General features: G+C 35.2%; 1 protein-coding gene and 1 long non-coding RNA gene across 8 annotated transcripts in view; one reads left to right on the top strand and one right to left on the bottom strand.

Annotated features, from left to right (window-relative positions):
• ADGRB3 (adhesion G protein-coupled receptor B3) overlaps positions 1–18,532 on the bottom strand; it is a 771,381-nt gene that overhangs the window by 1,535 nt on the left and 751,314 nt on the right. For all 7 annotated transcript variants that reach the window (XM_078369486.1, XM_002746712.7, XM_008994633.5 and 4 more), the window contains 2 exons: positions 16,134–16,169; positions 5,066–5,170 (listed from right to left, as the gene is read on the bottom strand). In XM_078369486.1, the coding sequence (XP_078225612.1) occupies positions 5,066–5,170; positions 16,134–16,169 (141 nt within the window). The remainder of the gene's footprint in view (positions 1–5,065; positions 5,171–16,133; positions 16,170–18,532) is intronic.
• LOC128931785 (uncharacterized) overlaps positions 1–18,532 on the top strand; it is a 285,583-nt gene that overhangs the window by 224,439 nt on the left and 42,612 nt on the right. The window contains exon 5 of the long non-coding RNA XR_008480709.2: positions 11,039–11,110. This is a non-coding gene — a long non-coding RNA (uncharacterized LOC128931785). The remainder of the gene's footprint in view (positions 1–11,038; positions 11,111–18,532) is intronic.

Here is an 18,532-nt window from a genome sequence, read left to right as displayed (position 1 = left end):
AAGTTTGAAAGATACTTCCCTCCTGAAAATCACTGCCTTTTAATTTCTATTAGCTCTCGATTTCTATTTCTCAGAATTATCAAAATAATCTTAGAAACCTATATTCCAATTTCCTTTTATTTTTCATTATGGAATGTCATGTTTCCTGAGAATATTATAGTTGTTGAATGTCACCTTCCCTACTCCATAAATCTGGTCTTTAACTGATTATAATCAATTACCAAGTGAACATAAAATAGGTACTTGAATTACTATCTGAATTCCATTCATATATATTAAACAACATCTCAAACTATGGATAAGAAAGAGAGACAATCTGTAGAAATACTTACCATACCTAAGTCAGGTGCAGTGGTGTGTGCCTGTAATCCTAGCTACCCCGGAGGCTGAGGTAGGAGGATTGCTTAAGCCCAGGAGTTTGAGACCAGCCTGGGCAACATAAAAAAAGAAACCAAAACCAAAAAGCAAAACCACAACAAACACACTTATCATAATAGGAAATTAATAAAATGTCTAATGCATTAGATGTTTTCAGCACTGATTAACCTTACTCCTGAGAATATATGGGGAAGAAAGGTTAATAGTAAACATTTAATGAAAGGTTAATTTTTAGGATGTGGGCAGGGAATTAATTAATTCTTCTTTAGTGAAATATTCCGAAGTCTCATGAACTATAGCCTTGTAGCTCTCCCTCTACCTTATCCTTCCTTTCTTTCCTCTCTTTCTGTCTGCTTCCCTTCAATCAATAATTTATCAGCTGCTCTATGCCAGACACCATCTTAGCTACCAGGGAGGATAAAGGCATTATCAGCATGGCCCACTAGGAAGCTCAAGTTTTAAAGTCTGATACATGCAGTTCCAAATTCCATTTCCTCCACTTCAGATAAATGTGATTTTGAACAATTGATTTCATTTTTCTGGACCTCAACCTGAATATCTGCAAAACAGAGATATGCTTTGTACTGTGGGCCAAAGAGTTGGCAGAATGTGTAGATCAATGCCTATATGGGGTCGCAAAAATAAAAAAAAAAAGTATGGTAACCTAGAATAATGCCAGGAGAATTTAATAAACACTCACTATATGGTAGTCATACTTACTGCAGAATAGTTTAGTTAAATTGAGGTTAAAAGATGTTAATATGTGTATCTATCATCCAGGAAAAGTGCAATGGGAATTCAGAGAAGGGTAGAGAGATGGCTTTTTTTAATGGGGAACACATAAAGCTTCCTGAGAAAAGTGACATTAGGGCCAGAATAGATGGGCTTGGGGATGAACACATATGTGTGGTTGGAGGTCTGGTGGCTGAATGGCACACTGGGAAGTAAAAATCCAGAGATCATGGAGACGGGAAAAGCATGCGAACAGTGACCTATTTATTTTAGTTTGCATAAAAAAGAATGGCAGAAAAGAAGGTGAAGTGGAAGCCAGATCATAAGAGATTCTGAATGCCTGGGTACAGAAAAATTTGGAATTTATTTTGTAGGCAATAGGGGGATATTGAATGTTTAGGGTCACTATGGTGACCTAAATCAACTGAATCATCACACATCAACTGAAAGGCTCACTGGTTCAAAATCTGCTCAATCAGATCCGTGATGGACTCATTTATCATAGACGAGGGTTGTGTCTAAAGGAACATTCTGGAAATCCTTAGTTCAACAGAAAGTCCAATTAGTTCAATCCTGAAATAATTCAGAGTATGTAAAGTGTTAGTTCATTTGCTTGGAATATCTAGGGGCTCCATTTTGTTTGGAACAGACATCATTTCAAAGATCAAGCATTGTGGATATATGAACTAAAATGGCCAATTTTAAACTTCGTCAAAAATCTATATTCTAAATTCAAATGGTATTATTGCCACTACCTATTGACTTCCTGAGAAACTCTATTAGCTGGTAATACATTAATTCATGAGGCTGGCTTGCTGCTGATCTTTAGCATCTCAAGCCACTCCCAGCTCAACTGGTGTTCTCATCATTGTTCACAAATGTGTGGATGCCCTTTAGGTCAGAGGCCCCCTGCCCTTTAGGTGGTAAAAAACTACTGCACCCAGCAGTCTGAGTGGGAACAAGATCTGCAGGGAGCAGGGAGGGACCTGGTGGTCAGTGCATTGTACCTACGAGCAACTCATTCTCCTTTGTGTTGGGTGTGATAAGAAAGGCACATATAACAGGCTCTTATATGGAAAAGTGTAATATTGTCGATGGTCCAAGTAAATGATAAACTGTGGAGCAGTCCAAAGGGATCACTGAATTTGGTGGTGAGAGCTGGAGGTGCAAGGAAAAGCTTCAAAGGAGGTATGAATCTTAGGATAAAAATTTCAAAGTTAGTATAAGTCCCTGAATTTATGCAGCTGTTTTTTGTTTGTTTATTTATGTTTTGCACTTGAGTACAGAATAAGAAGCTGTAGTTAAACAGATGCATATTTGTTAAAGGCTCAAAAATTATAAATTCCATATAAGCCGATGTGCATGAAGCTTCCCAAAGTGCTAATTTGGTCTTAAGCTGCATCAGTAGAAATAGAATGTTAGGTAAACACAGTTCAGAGCCACCCAAAAATATAGCAGGGCTGCCTGAGCATATCCCATAGTTCATGGATCCAGGAGCATGCTAGCTGTCCACTTGTGGATAAGTCCTTCCCTCCCTCCACTCATCTATCCTTTTCTTTTTTCTCCTTTCCTTTTTTTTCTTCCTTCCTCTCTCTGTTCTTTCATTCCCTCCTTCCAACCTATCAATATTTGGATACAAAGCAAAAGAGTATGCTTATTTAAAAGAGTAAGATTTGCAAAAGCTACTTGCGGGGGGCGGGGGGAAGAGATCTCTACTGAATAGTTTGTAAGACACACACAAAGTAAAATAGTTTCTTCTCTGGATATCAGTGCCTTCTCTTTTTTAGTGTGATTTAAATGTTTTCCTGCCTGGAAGCAAAGAAATCGACTAAATGGTTTTTTTTGGTTTCCCTTTGATTTCCTAAATTCTATTATTCTACATAATTACCAACATTTGCTGTGCTAGGCAGGTGCTGTGAGTTAGCAGCCCAGAAAAAGAAAGAAAAACCCCTTTATTTGAGATTTTTAAAAAGTATTTCTCCAGCCAATTATGTAATTTTTCATTAATAATGTGCCACTACAAATTATGTGACTAAATTAAGGATAATGAACTCACTCATGCTCATTATTAATCAAAACTGAATAAGGAAGTTGCATTTTTTTATTTCAGATAGTTAGGATGACAGTCAGGCAGCAATGACAACTCTATCCTCCTCACTCGTAACCTCCCAAATGGTAAATATTTATAAATCTCTTGTAGAAAAGGCATGCTGCTGCAGAGATGTTGCATAATTAGTAGACTATTTTGGTTGTCAGGAAACTGAGATACAGATAGTTGTGCCATTAATGATTTAATACCCAGACCATACAACACGGGGAAATTACAATCATATTATAGCAGTTAGCCAGCTGTATCTCTTGCATAAGACTTTAAGATTTGTAAATATAACCCTCTCCTTTTTTTTAAGCAATGAAGTTTCTTGAATTATTTCAATGTTAGCTTTCAATATTTCAAAATGAGTAGCTAATGTGTTTAGGTCTAATCTTAAGGGTATAATTCTCATTTGCATGCTAGCTAAAAATTGATAGCTTTCTATCAAGAGGAGTAGATGAGAAAGAACCACTCATGAATGAAGTGTCTTCTATATGCCTAGCATTTGATTGGTGATAACAAATAATACATGATTCCTACTTCAAGGAGAAAAATTGATGAGGATGAAACTATTGAGAGACTAATTAAGAGTTAAAGTGTATATTTCTGATAACTTTCATTTAACAAACACAGATTGAATGATCATAGCCATGCTATAAGTCAATAGCAGCCATTTACTGATAACTTACCACAACCAGTTTTGTACTAGTACTGAGAGGAATAAAAGAAAAACATAAAGATATATAAAGTCTTACTCTTCAGCTCTTCAGAAGCTAACATTACAAATCAGGAAGCTAGGCCTAAATCTCATAAATAAGGAAGAATCACTAGATTAAGAAGGTGACAAAACGTCATGTACTTTAGAGCAATATATATATTGATGTCTGGAAAAGAAGAAGGAACATCCAAGGGCTGCAAAGAGTATGAGGCAAAGAAAAGAGCCCCACATTTGGGCAGAGGAGAAGAGCTCCTGTCAGATGGCAGTTCCAGCTCTATGTCTTACAGCTGAGCTTCAGCTTCCTAACCTAGAAGGTACTTCCTAACCTACTTGTTTTTGAAAGTGTTGTAGCGACTGAAGATATATATTAATTACTGTTTTCTATGCTCCATTTAGGAGGGTGAAATTGAACTTTAGAAACCTGAGTTGGGTAACTTGCTTAAGATCTGATAGTTCTTGATTGAGTTTTCGACTAGTATACTGACTTCTAGAGTCCTGGGTCAGTGTTCTTATAATTACGTAACCTTCTCTGAAGCTATGACTATGCCATAAACATAGTAATTGTACAAAGTTATTTTATTTGATGAAGTCCTGTGCTAAGATTGTGTAACAGTGTGAATGAATGAGAAGAGAATGGTCACACTTAATAACCAGAGTCCCCAGTGTTGATGTGTGTATGAAAATTCTTACCCCAAAATGAGTAAATCTCCTGGAGACAAAAAAAAACTATCACTCTGGTTTCAGGTAACAACTTCATATACATAAAACAATTGCATTTATGTCAGACAGTCACATGAAAATGAAAATATTAAGTCAAAGCGATATTTGAACAAAACCTTAATTTTAATTTTAACTCTGCTAGTAAAAAAAAAAACCTATGCTGATGAAGCCAATATAGGTTTGATATATAGCTAATTCTGATTAGAGCTTATAAATGAGGATATTTGAAATATGAATAAAATGCCAAAAAATTCTGTCATTCCTAATTTGTCCTGGTAGACTTTCCACAGTGCATTCTGGGGGCCTTATAATATTTTTTTTCTTTGTAAGCTTGTCTTGTGTTCCCATGATTGGGAGGTCCTGGAAGGCAGGGATATCTGGTATCATGTATCTTCTACTCAGGCAGTGAAGCAAAGCATACTCACCATACTGCTTGTATTTGGTATATCCCGAAATCTGTCCAAAGTTTGAAATTTCTGATTTAGCTCTTGAAATAGTTCCATATGCCTCTTCCTTGTATGCATGACTTTCTGCAAAAGAGAAAACAAAGCTCTCATCTCCAACTTGATGTATGTTTTTCAAACAAGAGATTTATTATTTTTGCTTCAATAGTCAAGTTTGGCAGAAACCAGGAGGTCCTATAAGATACACAAATGCAAATAAGTTGCACCAAATAATTGTCTTAAATTTAGCATTCTTACACACTAAAAATTGGCTTTTTCTTTCTCTTACAATATTGCAAAAAAAAAAAAAAGGTTTTTCTTGTGCGTACATTAAAAATGTACCAGTCATTTCTGAGTAAGATTTTCATTATTCAGAAGTTAAAGCTGTTTTACAAAAATTGTTAAAGTATTTTAAAAATGTTTAAAAATTTGAACTTGTAAGCATCCAAGTCTCTGATGTTTGTCATGGGAAATATTACTTTTTTATGTTTTATTTCTATAAACACTAAAATCCTAGCTGGCTGTACTAAAGTGAGAACAAAATCCCAGGCCCTGCCATTAAGGCTGAATCAACACATTAAAGTATCTGAAATATATATAGGATCTAAAACCTTGCACTTTCCATGTGCATAATGATTGAGCTTCATAGAAGAAAATCTGACCCATAGGTTTCATCTATTTGTTTACAACATGGTATAGATTCTTAGCAATTAGAGTTCAGAGCACAAATTGTGTGGCTGATATGCTTCTAAAATCACAGATACAAATATATTCATAGTCTTTCTCTCTGGCTACACCTTTTTCTCCTAACTTCACTATAACTCAAAATGAAGTCAAATAAAAATGGCCTTGGGGTAAGTATCATGGCATGAATCTTGTTCAATTACAGATCATTTAAGAGCACTAACAAAGAGGAGTTAGATAAATAAGTGCCCTGTATTTATAATTGTTATTTTAAAGGAGAAAATGTCTTCCTTGTTTTTTTTAAAAGTTAAAAATCAATATTTTGGTGATTTTCCAAGATTATGACTTCATATTTGTGTATGATTTTACTGTATTTTAAGCATATGCATCATAACTTACCATTTGCTCATGTGCTTTGCATAGGTATATCTATGTTTAAGCTAGAACTTGAATATTTGGTCCATTGTTTAAATTACCAAATATTTTCTAAAGTAAGGATTCGTTTTGAAAAAGAAATATATCTTTGGGAGATCCGTAATGAATGCCTAATTAATTGCCTTCTAAAAGACACTGCAGAGAAACACTTTACGTCCTTGAGGAAGAGGAAAAGGGCAAAAGACAAAAACAATTGAATCTTTAACACATTAAAAAAGCCTGTTCTCTCCTATGCAAGTTTAATTTTCTATATTTAATAAATATGTATCAAGGCAATGCATTGTTTAGCTCATTTCTTGCCTTTTCACTAGCCGACTTTTATGTGAGAGAATTCTGCCATTTTACGTTGTGCAACAATCAGTTTCTGTCTTTGCTCCTTTTGGCTCTAGGAGTTGGCTGTGTAAGAATCAGGTGTTTGAGGACAAGAACATGGCAACGTTACTCATGATAGGGACATGAAATAGCAAGCAATTACAGAATGATTAACTTCCCATCAGTTTGGGGGACAGTATACAGAAAGACTTGCAGGATTTACAGAGAAACACCAGGCAAACATAATTTGACTAGTGGATTGTGGAGATTGTGGAGATTTATGAGAGAGGATTTGCATAGGCAACTCAATAGGGAAATTTTGAGGATCCTGTCAGTGGCAAACATTAAGTAGTACATTTTGCCATTGGGGAAACAAACACTTTGATGCAGTACCAGGTCCTAAGATACTGATTAAAATATATGTTTGTGTCATAAGGAACACACACAAAAAAGCTATCATAGTTAGTAGACTGGCTCTGCCTCTAACTTACGAATTGCATTTTTCATAGTAATGAATCTTATTATATAGAGTTATTTTCTTCTGTGGTACAGTAGGGGTGACATACTGACATTTTTCTAGAAATATTTTATTTCATCATTTAATACATACTTATAAGCATCCCATATTGTGCTAGATGCTCAGGTAATGATGCTGCACAAAATTTGATTGTGTTCCTGACCTCTTGTAGCTTGAAATCTGATGGAGGACACAGGTATGTCACATAATTATTCAAATAAATGTTAAATTGTAAATGTGATAAAGAAAACATATGGTGCTGCTATGAAAATGACAGGATAATTTGCTAAGATAAATCCAGGTGAGTCAGTCCCCTCATTTTTGTATATTCATATTTAGTTTGAAATTCCACAAATTAGTTATTCCCATGGTCTTATTTGTCTATCCTCTTTTCCGTTTTCTATAATTCAGAAAATTTCTAGTTCAATTTTTAATTCTATGCTGGAATCCCCTCTCTTAATGAGATCTTTCCTTTCCAAATATAAGAAACTCATTCTCTTCTAAGAGAGTTGATGCCAAAGGCATAGCACCCTTATTTTGAGATGAGCATCTGATGATTTTTGTTTGTGATGTCTCCAATTATCCTTCATCTTGTGAGAAGATTCTGAATTTGCTTTGGGGAACTATACCTTTACATGTTGCTGGAAATGTCAGTTAATATCCCTACCATTCTCTGACCAAGAGGTGAACTATTCCATGTCCTTCCAACAAAGTTATTTCATTAGTCAAAGTCAGCTAATGTTTGTTGCAGCCAAATACTTATACCAGATAAAGCATTTCTAAGAAGCAAACTAAGCATCAATTACATTCCATGGAAAAGAAGATACATTAGGTGATTGGAGGTTTTATAATTATATTCTGATTGAATTGGTATTACCTAATTCAGAACTGGGTGGATTATATTTCCAAGAATTGTATTGCTAGAATAGTCTAAAAAGTATACAGGAAAAATACAAAGTTATACTGGTTACCAATATTATATAACCAAAAAGCATTTTGATATTTTCTACATAGATTTATTAAAGTTATTCTTAATAATAAAGCTCAAGGATCCTGAAGTGAATTTGGAAGCAAATGAAAAATCTGTATGCTGAAATATGGGGCCCTTCCTACCTAGACACATTAATTGCAAATACATCCTGATGCCAAATAATCATTCTAATTTGAAACTGCCACCTTGGCCCTGCCAGAAATCACCATAGCAATGATGGCCTGGAGTTCTGGCAGAAGTATCAGATTACAGCTGCCATGGACAGCTCATGTCTCTGACAGGAACTTGGTTTGATTTTCCATGAATGATTTCTTCTTGTTCATGGACTCATGTAGATCATCCAGCCTTTAATAAGGAAGAGTCCATTGATAAGAATGTCACCTTCACAGTGAACACTGGAGAGTTTCTAACCCAACAATATTCTGGGACAACAACTTGGCTATGGTGTTAGTTTTCACACGTACTAAAGCTTTCCTCTTATTTATTTACTTGTATATGTGTTTATTTGTAGCACTGATGACTCTAATGAGTTGCCACTTGCTTAGAAGTTTTCACGCTTATAAATCTATTGATCTATTTCATTGGCTTTTTTTTATGTTTAGTGACATTAGGGTTTATCTGATTGCCTTTTTCTTTTCTAACTTAAGCACTCCTGTTTTTTAAATACATTGACTTCTGTGAAAACTCAATTTAGAATTGGGTTTTCAAAATGTGTAATAATGAGAAAATTCTAACATGTGGATTTTCTACTTAAATAAAGATACATTCTGATTGACAATATCTGAGTATCTATAGAATTCATGCTGGCAAATATTTTATGTGTCTCTTGCAATAAAGAGCATGATAATGTTTCCTTGGATTCATATTAATATCACATAACATTTCTAGAAGCTGCATATGAATCCCCATCCCTATCCTCTTGTACAGTTAGAGGACCACCAATCTAACTGCACAGGAAATATGCTCTCCTGAGTAGCTAATTTCAAAAGACACTTTCTTTTTATACATTTTAAATGCAAGAGAATTGGCCTTTACAATCCTTTAATTGTTGATATTAGAGAAAAAATGATGCTATAAAATAAAGCATATTCATCATATTTCAGATATTTACAAAAAATGAGATTGTAAGCCCACCTGTATGTCTGGAGTACCTGCTATATCCCAAGAACTCTCCTAGAACAAGATGCAAAGTCTGATAGCATATTTCTCCAAGTTGGATCTAGAGATATTTATATTCAGATCTCAGTTGTATCACCTTTGAGTTGTGTGGTCTGAAGTGTGAAATCTAATCTCCCTTTAGCCCCAGTTTCAGTAATCAGACTTACCTTGCAGGGTAATTTTATAGATTTAAAAAAGGACATAAAGCACTTATCACTGGGCCACACAGATAAGAGCCACTTAAGAAATGGCAGCCATTATTATCTTTCTTAATCCTCACAATAACCCAGGGAGGTAAAGCCATTATTTCCACTTTACTGATTAGAAAAAAGAAGCTCAAGGAGGCTAAGTAAGTTTCCCAAGCTCACACAAGTGGTGAGCAATCTGGAATTCTTTCTGAATCCCACATCAATTATCTTTGCTTGGTGCTATCTTAGATGTATCTAATAGATTCAGGGAGCACTCTTCTCTAGACTATTCAGGTTTGTAATTATGTCTTGTTAAAATGGAAAATGAGACAAAACAATCCAGGATGGGCAACAAACAATACAGGTACTCTCAGTAGTGAGTGCAGAAGCTCTATGGATATTGATCACCCTGCAGTTATTTCATAGTACTGCAATTATATTTTTAATGGCTGGTATTCATATTTTGTCTCTGAACAGTTCCTGGCCAATGACTTACTCGTCTGTGACTCACTGACACCTAGCACAGCATCTGGCATTCAATAGGTGCTCAATAAATGTATACTGAATACCTTAAATGAATAAGACAGCATAGGCATATAGGCCAGGGAAGGTGACTGCAACATGGAAGGCCATTATAAATGTTGTCTTCTTTTCTTCTCTAAAATAGATTCCTTATTGTTAATACAAATGGCTTATAAATGACCTGTTTGTGGGCTTGGAACAAACTGTTTAGAGATTTTTCACTTTTAATTCACAAGTGTGAATAATAGAGTTGAAGCTTAAGGCTGAATTATATATGAGAGCCATTTACTGTATATGGATTTTAAGAAGCTGAAATAAATTTTTAGAGAAAGTTGGAGAATCTCCTAATCTAAACTTTATAGTATGAGGCCTGGAAATCATGGGCTGATGGGAATTAGAAACCTGTTTACCTGAATTATTGTTTTCAGCCTTAGAACTTTATACACATACTATGCCATTGCCCATATCCCCTAAGATGAGCCTGTGGTCCTTCTTTTTTTTTTTTTTTTCTGAGGCAGAGTCTCACTCTGTCACCAGGTGCTAGGCTGGAGTGCAGTGGCACGACCTTGGCTCACTGCAACCTCTGCCTCCTGGGTTCAAGCAATTCTCCTGCCTCAGCCTCCCGAGTAGCTGAGACTACAGGCGGGTGCCACCACACCCAGCTAATTTTTTTGTATTTTTAGTAGAGACAGGTTTCACCATGTTGGCCAGGATGGTCTCGACCTCTTGACCTCGTGATCCACCCGCCTCGGCCTCCCAAAGTGCTAGGATCACAGGCGTGAGCCACTGCGCCCAGCCAGTCCTTCTTCTTTACTGGTTTGCACAAGTCCTGCAAGGGGTGGAAATTTGTGACAACTTCCTCCCCATCATAAGGGTCATGGCCAACACTTTTAACTTCTACCACAAAAGACAGGTTAACAAGGGGAAAACATATTTATTTAATCAAAGCTTTACATGATGCAGGAACCGTCAAAATGCAGATCCAAAAACCCAAAGGAACACTATTTTTAAGCTTAGAGTTGATGAAGAGTGGACAATTGTGTAGAAATGTGATTGGACATATGGGGAATGATCTAATAGTAATAGACTGAGTGGGGAAATGTAGCAAGGGCTGTCTGTTCATAATCTTTTTGTTCTCTATGTTGTAGCATTTATTCCTCCTGGGTATGGGTCAAGACCTTTCTGGAAGTGTGGTTCTTAAGACCTACTATAGGACAAAGGTAAGTTAGAGAATTTCTCTATGGCTGGCTTCTAGATGAAAAGGTAAGGGAAGTTTAGAATATTTTTAAGTTTTTTGGCTTGCTTTTGGGAAAAGAAGGGCTATTTACTATGATCCAACTTGGTGAAGAGGAATTCTGATATCTATGACTCACTTGGGAGGACAATAAGAGGCCAGAGACAGGAGGGCAAGAGATCAAAGAGTTCCTGGTTTTCAGGTTGCTTCTGAGGCCTTTCAATGTTCTTTAGTTCGAAGCACTCAGTATGCCAAAGCACCATACTCTGGCTACCATTTTCTGAGCCCTTGTATTCTTCCCTCTAAAGAAAGTTGTTGAATACTAACTTAAAGTGAATGTCAAAACTCACATTAAGCAAGCAATGCACACTACAGGGAGTTAGCTTAGTTCTTAAAGCTGTGTTGTGAAAGGGAGATGATTTCCTTGGCTGGAGTCCCAATGTGTCCCTCACATAGAACTTGTAGACCCATGAATAATGCCTGACATTTCAGTGTCTATGTTTCAAATATGTTTCTGTTTGAATAAATATGATGCCAGAGTTTAAAAGAAACTAGACAAAGGGTCTGAAAACAGCAAAAATTAGTTGCATATATTTTTTTATTTTACCACTGTCATTCATGAGTATACTTGCTGTAAATACATAATTTTGTAACAGCTTAATAGTATAGAAAAAGATGGCTACTGTCTAGGAATAAATTGCTCAAACTTTTCCTCTATAAGTACCCTGATTGTCTAATGGAGTGCAGTTACTGCTGCGTCTCAAGGACAGATCAGGAAGAAGTCTGTTATGAACAAGACATTTCTTTGAAACCTTATGCTTTACACATAGAAACTAAAATATATTTTGATTTCTATGTCACAATTTAGCTGTTTGTAGTGATACTGAATTAATATAACATAATCTTACTTGATTATGATTCCCCAAATCTCTTTGTAAAAACTCAAGCCTCCATGAAAATGGAGATTTGTGATTGCCCTGTGTCTGTGTCTTCTTTTGCCCTTTGTCCACCATCACTGTCTCCCAGTTTGAGAAGTATGAATTTAGTAGAGGTATGGAGCTCATTAGAAACTCAGAGAAACATCCTCAATGCTTTAAAAAGACTACATAGGCCAGATACAGGCACAATGGCTCATGCTTGTGATCCCAGCATTTTGGGAGGCTGAGGCAAGGGGATAGTTTGAGTCCAGGAGCTCGAGACTGGCCTTGGCAACCTGGTGAGACCCTGTCTCTATAAAAAACAAAACAAAACATAAATCAGTCAAATTAGTCAAGCATGATGACGCATGCCTGTGGTCCCAGCTACTAGGAGGCTGACGTAAGAGGATCCCTGGAATCCAGGAGGTGGAGGTTGCAATGAGCTAAGATTGTACCACTGCACTCCAGTGTGAGTAACAAAGCCAGGCTCTCTCTGTCTCCCTCTCTATCCCTCCCTCCCTCTCTCTCTCTAAAAATTTCCATGGAAACTGAAAAGTTTTATATCTGCATTTTTGGAGGTGAAGATAAAAAATATATCTATATAACAAATATTTGGATACCACTTTTTAAAAACTTTTTCTTGAAATGTAGTCTCACTTTGTTATCCAGGCTGGAGTACAGTGGAACGATCTTGGTTCACTGCAGCCTCCACTTCCTGGATTCAATCGATTCTCCTGCCTCAGCCTCCCAAGTAGCTGGGATTATAGGCATGCACTGCCATGTCCAGCTAACTTTTGTATTTTCAGTAGAGATGAGGTTTCATGGATATCTATTTATCCGTATGTTTTTAACATGGGATGGATACTGTTACCTATTACAGTTTCAGAATGAATGTCTGTAACTGTGTTTCTGGGAATTCTTAGAGGCCAGATCTTGACCCAAGACAGACAATTAGAACAACTTACCTAATTGTCTGTTTTAACATCATATTAGGAATCTTTATTCTAAAATATTAAAGTAGAACTTACCCTGACTAGATGTCTTTTTGATTTCCCTGGTTCTGTTACTGGTGCTAGCAGAAATCCAGGCTCAGAATTGGAGAGTCATCTTTTTTCTGCCCCTCACCCTTTTACCCTATGTTCAGTTAAGGACCAAATTTCATACATTCTGCCTCTGCAGAGACTTCTCTTTGCTTTCTCTCCCTACTGCTTCCAGGAAGTGGACCTTCATTACCTACTACACTAATCCTAATTGGTATTTCCACTTCTTTCACACTGCTACAGTCAATCCTCCCTGTTACTGACATACTTATTTTTTTTTAAAAACCCAGAGTATAGCAAATCATTCTGCACTGAAACAGCAGCAGCAACAACAACAAGCAAACAAAATACAATAGAAAGAGTTTAGCAGCTTTTAGTAGCAAATTAAGAAAAATCCCTCCTGGATTATAAGGCATGGTTTCTAAATTACTCACCCTAGTCTCTTCTTCCTTATGCCCCAGTTTAGGTAAATTTTTACTTCTTGTTTCTTGAGAATGCTGCACATTAGTCAGCCTACATGCCTTTTCCTCCTTCTAGAATTTCTACCTGCCATTTTTCTATCTCCTTGAGTTATATCTAATGTGGATATGTTTGAAATTCAGTGTGTCTATCTTTGACATGTAATTTCCATAGTTGTCCATTGTTTATACCAGTTTCTGCCTTAACTCAGGTAGTGTCCTATAACATTTTGTTAAAGCAAACTGAATGGAAAAATAATTAATTTATCACCATTCTTTAAAAATATACTGATGCTTACTAAGTACTAGGATCTCTAGAGCTGGGCATAAAAATTCAATAAGGCATTTGATTACAGAACACAGGAGCATCACTATAGTATTTTCTGTATACTTTCCAGAAAGCAAGAATTCAGAAATGCAATACTGTCCTGGAGGCTGGATACATGAAAGGGCCATTCCCCTGGTATGAAATTAACTAGCCACAAGAGTTTTACGGATATATGAGTTGACAGAATATTATCATGGTGTATAGACTCTGGGGAGTGTGTTAGGCTTAAAGCCTGAAGCAAAGATGCTTTCAGAAGTCCAAGAGGCAGTCTGTCAGTGGCAAAATGTTTTTGGCCATTGTATGATAAAGCTTGCAGTGGGAGCAGGAGTGTCAGGGAGCTTGATATAAATTTAACTAGCCTGATATAAGAGGAAGACAACCTGGACTTTTCCTCAAGAACCACCTACAAAATATAAGTAGATTGTTTATAATTCATTAGCATTTAAATCTGGCAATATGTTCTCTAAGCACAAGCTATGAAATATCTGCCACATACCTGTTACAGCCCACAAGACTAAGGAAAATGTCTCTAAACAATTTTTAAAGAAAAAGTACTGCCTCAAAGTTCCAACCCGTTCCCACCAAATTTTGACACCTACAGTAATCATGCAGTGATTACAGCAGTTAAATAGCTAAAGGACATATCCAGGGTTCTTGTGCTGCAACTTCTTTATCAGCAAATGTTGTGTTAACAACATGGTTTTATGGGTGGAATACTAAGCATAGAAATAAATACTGGCTTAAGGAATCTGCCACCAGTTGCCATAGAGAATAGATGAAAAAAGAACAATTTTTCTAATGCTCCAAATGACACGGTATGATTAGATTTCTTTTCAGTGTTTGTGATTATATAACTTAGGTTGGTTGAATTGAAGCTTAATTTTAGATCTAGGTTTTTACTATATTTTGCCACTGATGCCTAGTGGGTTAATTCTTTCCTCCTTTCCTTGGTACTAACATAACAATTTATTGCTTTTAGACAAAAATACATACAGTCTGATCCTCTATTTTTGACTACCTGAAGATTAATATTTAAAAGCCATAAAATATCTGTCCTTCAAAGGCACTAAATAATCTAAAGGCAAAGATTGCTGAATATTTTCTATTCAAATTATAAGCTTGATACTCTTATGCTAAAACTTTTGATACATTAAAATAAATATTCAGTGCTAAGTTACTACAATAGGGTACATCAGTATTAAAATTTGCTATTTAATCATAGATAAAAGATGGCTTATCATTACTTTGTATCTTGTAGCCTGAAATGTTATTGAAAAGAACCAATTATCTTAGGACTTTATTCAGGGTAAAACTATTGTTGACCATTGCGGTAAATAAAAACAAGCCTTAGTTTTCACACATGTTCTACACTATAGAGCTGCAACATTCATCTACCTAACTGAAATAACTGAATTATGAGTAGTTTGCATGTTCTGGGAAACTTCTGCAATTTTAGAAATATCAGTTAAGAGTATTGAGTTCTATGTATGCATCACAAGGGTACAAATATATGAGAAATGTATAATGTATTATATCCAATTATGTTAGCAGACTATGAATCACATCCAATTATCAAGATGCATAAGTACATTTTATGTGATGCCCAACCATCATTAATTTTGTATTTAGCATAACCTCCTCGGTATGATTTCAGTAATTTTCACTAACAGTATTATAGCATCAATATAAATTAGATGTAAATTAGAAAATGAAAATTTTCATCTTATTTGTATCTGTAAAAAGGCATTTGCTAAACACAGGAGCACATTGAATCAATAGTTTCCATTGGGGGAAAAATTCTGAATGTACTGCAGATAATTTAAATAGTTGGAATCAGAACACAAAACAAGTAATTTTCAGAGAAAGCCTAACCAGCCTAAGCATGCTCACAGGATCTCTTCAGGCAGTCACTGAAGTAAAACCAAAAAAATTGCTTTAAATATAAAAATCAGGAAGCTGACATTCCTTCTCCCTACAAACTGAAACAACCAGGTTCAACTCCCAGCATAAATTGTTCACTTATCTTAGTATTTATAAAATAGATTCCTCACTTGTCCAGAAAAATCTCAGTTTAGCATATACTTAAAGTAATTATAACTTTAAAATTTCATGCTATATATGATAAATTTTAATTAAAAATGTTTGACTTATTTAATTAAATTAGTACATAATATACTTACATGGCTGCATAGAGTAATAATCTTTAATTATATACAAATTTTGAATTCAAGCAATTAAAATTCTAAAATAATTGATATAAACTTACCTCAAAGTCAAGGTCTGAATATCGTGATTTTCTTCTCTGTTAGATATATTTTTAAAAAGAAGGAGAAAAAACAATAAATTTATGTTTAGTTATTCAAACAAAATGAAAAATCATTTTCATTAAAGATAATTCTACTTCTGTGTTTTATATGTATTTCCTTTACATAAGAAGGAAAATAAAACATTTTATAATTTCAAAATATTCTATTCACAACTTTGTTTTACTATGAACTTCTTTTAAAATTAAAGAATATAAAAATACATAATATTTCTCATTTTGATCTCTTAACCCTGATTTTTAGTAAGGAGAAATTGTTCCTATGAAAATTCAAACAGACATTTCAATGTTCAAAGAGACTTTAGGCTTACTACAGCAAAACTATAGACACACAGGATTAAAAGTTGTATGGGAAAACTTGTCTGGTTACCTTGACATCTTCAACCAACTTCTAGTTTTCATTTCTACCAAATTCTACCCAGTCCTCTAAGTCCCAAAGTTCTTCATAAGTCTCACCCACATATTGCTTGTAATTTGATAGTCCTCCATGACAGAAAAGTACTTCTCATTGCTAGTTCTAAGGAAATAAAGTATTTGTTCTAGTTCAGCAAAACAAACTATTCCACACCCCAGTAAAATGTAGATGTACATGTAAATGTCTCACAGTGTTTCTCTATGGCTCCATCTTTGTTAAACAGTTTCTGAAATATAGTTATAGATAAAATGCATTAATAAAATAATGAGGACTGATACATCCAGAAAACAGGATTAAAATGAAATTAATATAATTCATGTGACATGATTTTCATGATATTAGTATAGAGTATTCTTAGCAAACTTTAATATAGATATTTTAAACAGTTTTTTTGATGAGAGAATGAAACAGGGAGAATTAACAAATAATTAAAACTTGTAATATTCAGGCAGTTAGAAAAATATATAAACCTTTGGGCAAAATTTTGTTTTATTTTTCCCATGCTCCCATCCCAACACCTACAAACTTCAATAATTTAATAGAAAATCATACCCAAAATAAGGTAGGAGACTCTATTATGCATTTTAACTGTTGAAAATTAGGAGAGACAGAAAAGAAATATTAATGTAGTTTCTTGAAAACTATGATTAAATTTCTGCAGCTAGAGTTAAAATTGCCATTACAAAACCAGAACCTCACTGTATACCTAATCGCCAGATCATGTTTCAGTAGAGAGAATGGGACATGCCAAAAGAAAGGGTTCATGTTTTAAGTGAAAAATTCCTGAAATAATTTTACTTTAGTGAAGCTGTTTAAGACCGAAAATGTGATCTTCAAGTACAATCAAGGGGCGGGCTGAAAGGAGACTGCTTTATTAAATGAAAACTCAGCATGTTGATCTCACTTTCTCCTTGTCTCCAAAATCATCTCACCCTGCCCTGGTGACATCCAGGAAGGAGAACAGTATTTGGGAAAGCATTGAGCCCAGCCCTCTTTTACCATCTCTCTGCCACTATTGTTCTCTAACTGCTCCAGCATACTATACCACACTTTGCTGCAATATGCTAGATTAAATGTCAGTGCTTCCATTCTGCTCTTGGATGCATTGCTTTCTTGGCACTGTGACTAAGCAGGACATTTTTGTCAGTGTACATTAAGCAAGATTCCTTCTTAATACAGCAAAATTCAAGCCTGGAAACAGTTTTAAGCAATAATTATAAAACATTAGTCATGAGCTTTGCATTATATTTGAAAATTAAATAGTGAAATCTTATGAAAAAGGTTCCGCTAGCTAGAAGAGTAAGAGGCCCTTCTAATTGCATGCATTGAGAGGTTCTCTCTTGCCAAAGGTGAGAACAGCCATATGTTGTCCTCTTTGTTTTTGAAAGCAAGACTATGTTGCCTAAGAACTGAAAATGCTGATAAATACATATCACTAAAGGCTCTGGAGTTTAGAAGCAAGAGCAAAGGACAGGAACCTAGAAGACTACCAGAGATAGATTCTATTTCTGAGAGCAGGTGTCACCTATATCAATATGAAATATGGAAGTACATGGATACACTCATACAAGTGGATGTCTCTCCTATTTAGTTTTATTAAAATTAAACTCTAACATAAAGCTAGCAGAACTGGCAGTCTTGAAGGGTTAGACTAAAGAATGAACAAATCAAACAAACAGATTTTAATCATAAGAGCCTCAAGATGGTGGCGACATTTGGAGTGGATGCGAAATAAAGCAGTAAAGTCTTAAAAATTAGAGAGTGGGAAAAAATGGCAGATTTTTACAGTCCAAGTGAGTTAAAAATTTGTGTAATGTTATTCAGGTTTCTACAATACTGACCAAGTGTTTCAACCTTTTATTGTTTATACAGCACTTTCACATTTGAACATGATACCCACCTGTGGGATGGTCGAATAAAATATTAT

This window comes from Callithrix jacchus, chromosome 4, assembly GCF_049354715.1.
Source record: "Callithrix jacchus isolate 240 chromosome 4, calJac240_pri, whole genome shotgun sequence".
NCBI classification, from domain to species: Eukaryota; Metazoa; Chordata; class Mammalia; order Primates; family Cebidae; genus Callithrix; species Callithrix jacchus.
The sequence above is the reverse complement of the archived record's forward strand: the minus strand, read 5'-3'. Positions and strand labels throughout refer to the sequence as shown.